We start from the raw sequence: 1,841 nt of genomic DNA, 5'->3' as shown, positions 1-1,841 counted from the left end.
CTGCCATAAGCTGGGAATTCTATGCTCTCCTGGACTCCATGTGTGTACCCTATGAAGTATTCAATGTATCTTATGACATGGCTGTTGAGGAATATCTCAAGAATTGTTGGAACATCACAACGTACCCTCAGCTATTTCTATTCGGATATTGTATCGGAAACTTTGAGAAAGTAAGAAAAATAAAGAACGATAAGAAATGCTTCCCGCATTTGAAGAAAGCTATTGATGTTATCAATGAGAGACACAAGTGTGGTGTAGACCTTGTGGCGTTTGCATCTCACCGAGTAGAGAAAATGCTAGAGGAAAATGACATTGTAGTGTTCCTGGAAGATGACGGAGCGAAACCATGTTCCTGTGATACACGTCAAGTCCTGGATATTCTCAACGAAACAGACTTGCCCTTCATAACATTCAATGTACAACAAGACGGACATATTAGAAGAAAAGTCAGAGAAATTTCCAACTGGGAAAGTTTCCCACAGGTCTTTTCTCATGGACATTTTGTGGGAGGTGTAAATATGATGACTGTATTGAAGAATCAGAATGAACTTGTGCCATTGTTAAAGGCTGAGTGCAGACTTGACAATTGTGGCAAGAAAATAACTACTCCTGTGAAGCTTCCTACTAGTGATAGTGACGATTACATTGTATGACAATTACATAGACAAGACAATGTTGAAATTCAAGAAATAGATTTATGTGCCTAAATAGGTACCTGTTCCTGGACAGAACAGGAGCTTTTTACTTCTCCCCTCTTTTTTGCCATCTACCAATCTACCTGCCTTTTTTTCCCAACATGAAAAATTTCATACCGAGTTTTCTTCCTTCTTTTTCTTCTAAACGAAAATATGGAAAAGAACGGAGGTCCCTGTGTATCTATATAATATTATTTTCTACTTCTTTCTGCACCTAGGTAAGTAGGTATGCTTGATCTGGATTAGAAGTTATGCCACAATTATTTTGTACCTCGTTGTGAAAAACTTTTACATCAGCGGCAGCGGTTTCAAAGCCCTCAATACAAACTTCTTCAACTCACCATCTTCTTGTTCACGAGTATCTATTTACCCAAATGGGGTCACGTTGTTGACTAATCTGACTCTTGTCTACCATTTACCGTCGGATGTAAAACGCACTTACTTTTGTGAAAACATCACGATTTCGACACTGGATTTTAATTAATTCAGCATCAGATGTTACCTATTCTCTTAGTTTATCTTCTACAGCAAAGTATTTATTTATAAGGAAAGATTTTTCTAATTTATTTATGAGAGATTGATAAGTTTGTGCTTTGGTAACACTTGGTGGTTCACTCAAATGCCTGCTCTACGTCAGTTACTAAAAATTCATCACGTTTTCCGACTTTCTCATTTCAAGCTTTTTCTCTTCGAGAAGGAGAAAAGTCAATACGTCATGAGAAATGAGTGTTTCGGAAAGTGTTCGAGAAAAAAAAAAAATATTTCGAAATGTGTTGGAGATTGTTTCCCTTGCCCTTATGTCATGTAGCGGGTATAGCTTTTACAGATAAATTTATCGAAGGTATAAAAACATTATTGGACGTGTAAGATGGCAGGTGTGCCGAATGGACAAAGTAACCTGTTAAGAAAACTTTGAACGCTCAGCTATAATAGATGTTTATAAAGGCATCCGCTCTTGACAGCACCATAAGAAATTACTTAATATATGAGCATTGAGCAAGTAGTAGGGTTTGAATGTAATGGTGCGTTCATAATTTCATATTAGATAGATTAAAATCTTCTATTGTACCTAGGTATTTATCTGCTACAAAAGTAATAAAAAACGGAATCTTTTTCCCAAGAATATGACTTCATAAAATCCATAAT

At 36.4% G+C, this 1,841-nt stretch overlaps 1 protein-coding gene across 1 annotated transcript; it reads left to right on the top strand.

Annotated features, from left to right (window-relative positions):
- Positions 1 to 38: 38 nt before the first annotated feature.
- LOC103513755 (glutaredoxin-3-like) lies at positions 39 to 653 on the top strand. Its single transcript, XM_008478603.1, has one exon. The coding sequence runs from the start codon at positions 39 to 41 to the stop codon at positions 651 to 653; it is 615 nt and encodes a 204-aa protein (XP_008476825.1).
- Positions 654 to 1,841: the final 1,188 nt, after the last annotated feature.

Source organism: Diaphorina citri, unplaced genomic scaffold, assembly GCF_000475195.1.
Source record: "Diaphorina citri unplaced genomic scaffold, Diaci psyllid genome assembly version 1.1 scaffold1020, whole genome shotgun sequence".
NCBI lineage: Eukaryota > Metazoa > Arthropoda > Insecta > Hemiptera > Psyllidae > Diaphorina > Diaphorina citri.
Note: the sequence above shows the minus strand (reverse complement) of the source record. Positions and strands in the feature narration are given on the sequence as shown.

Excerpts from the sequence above, each read along its gene's own strand:
- LOC103513755 (XM_008478603.1), top strand. The coding sequence starts at position 39 with ATGTGTGTACCCTATGAAGTATTCAATGTATCTTATGACATGGCTGTT.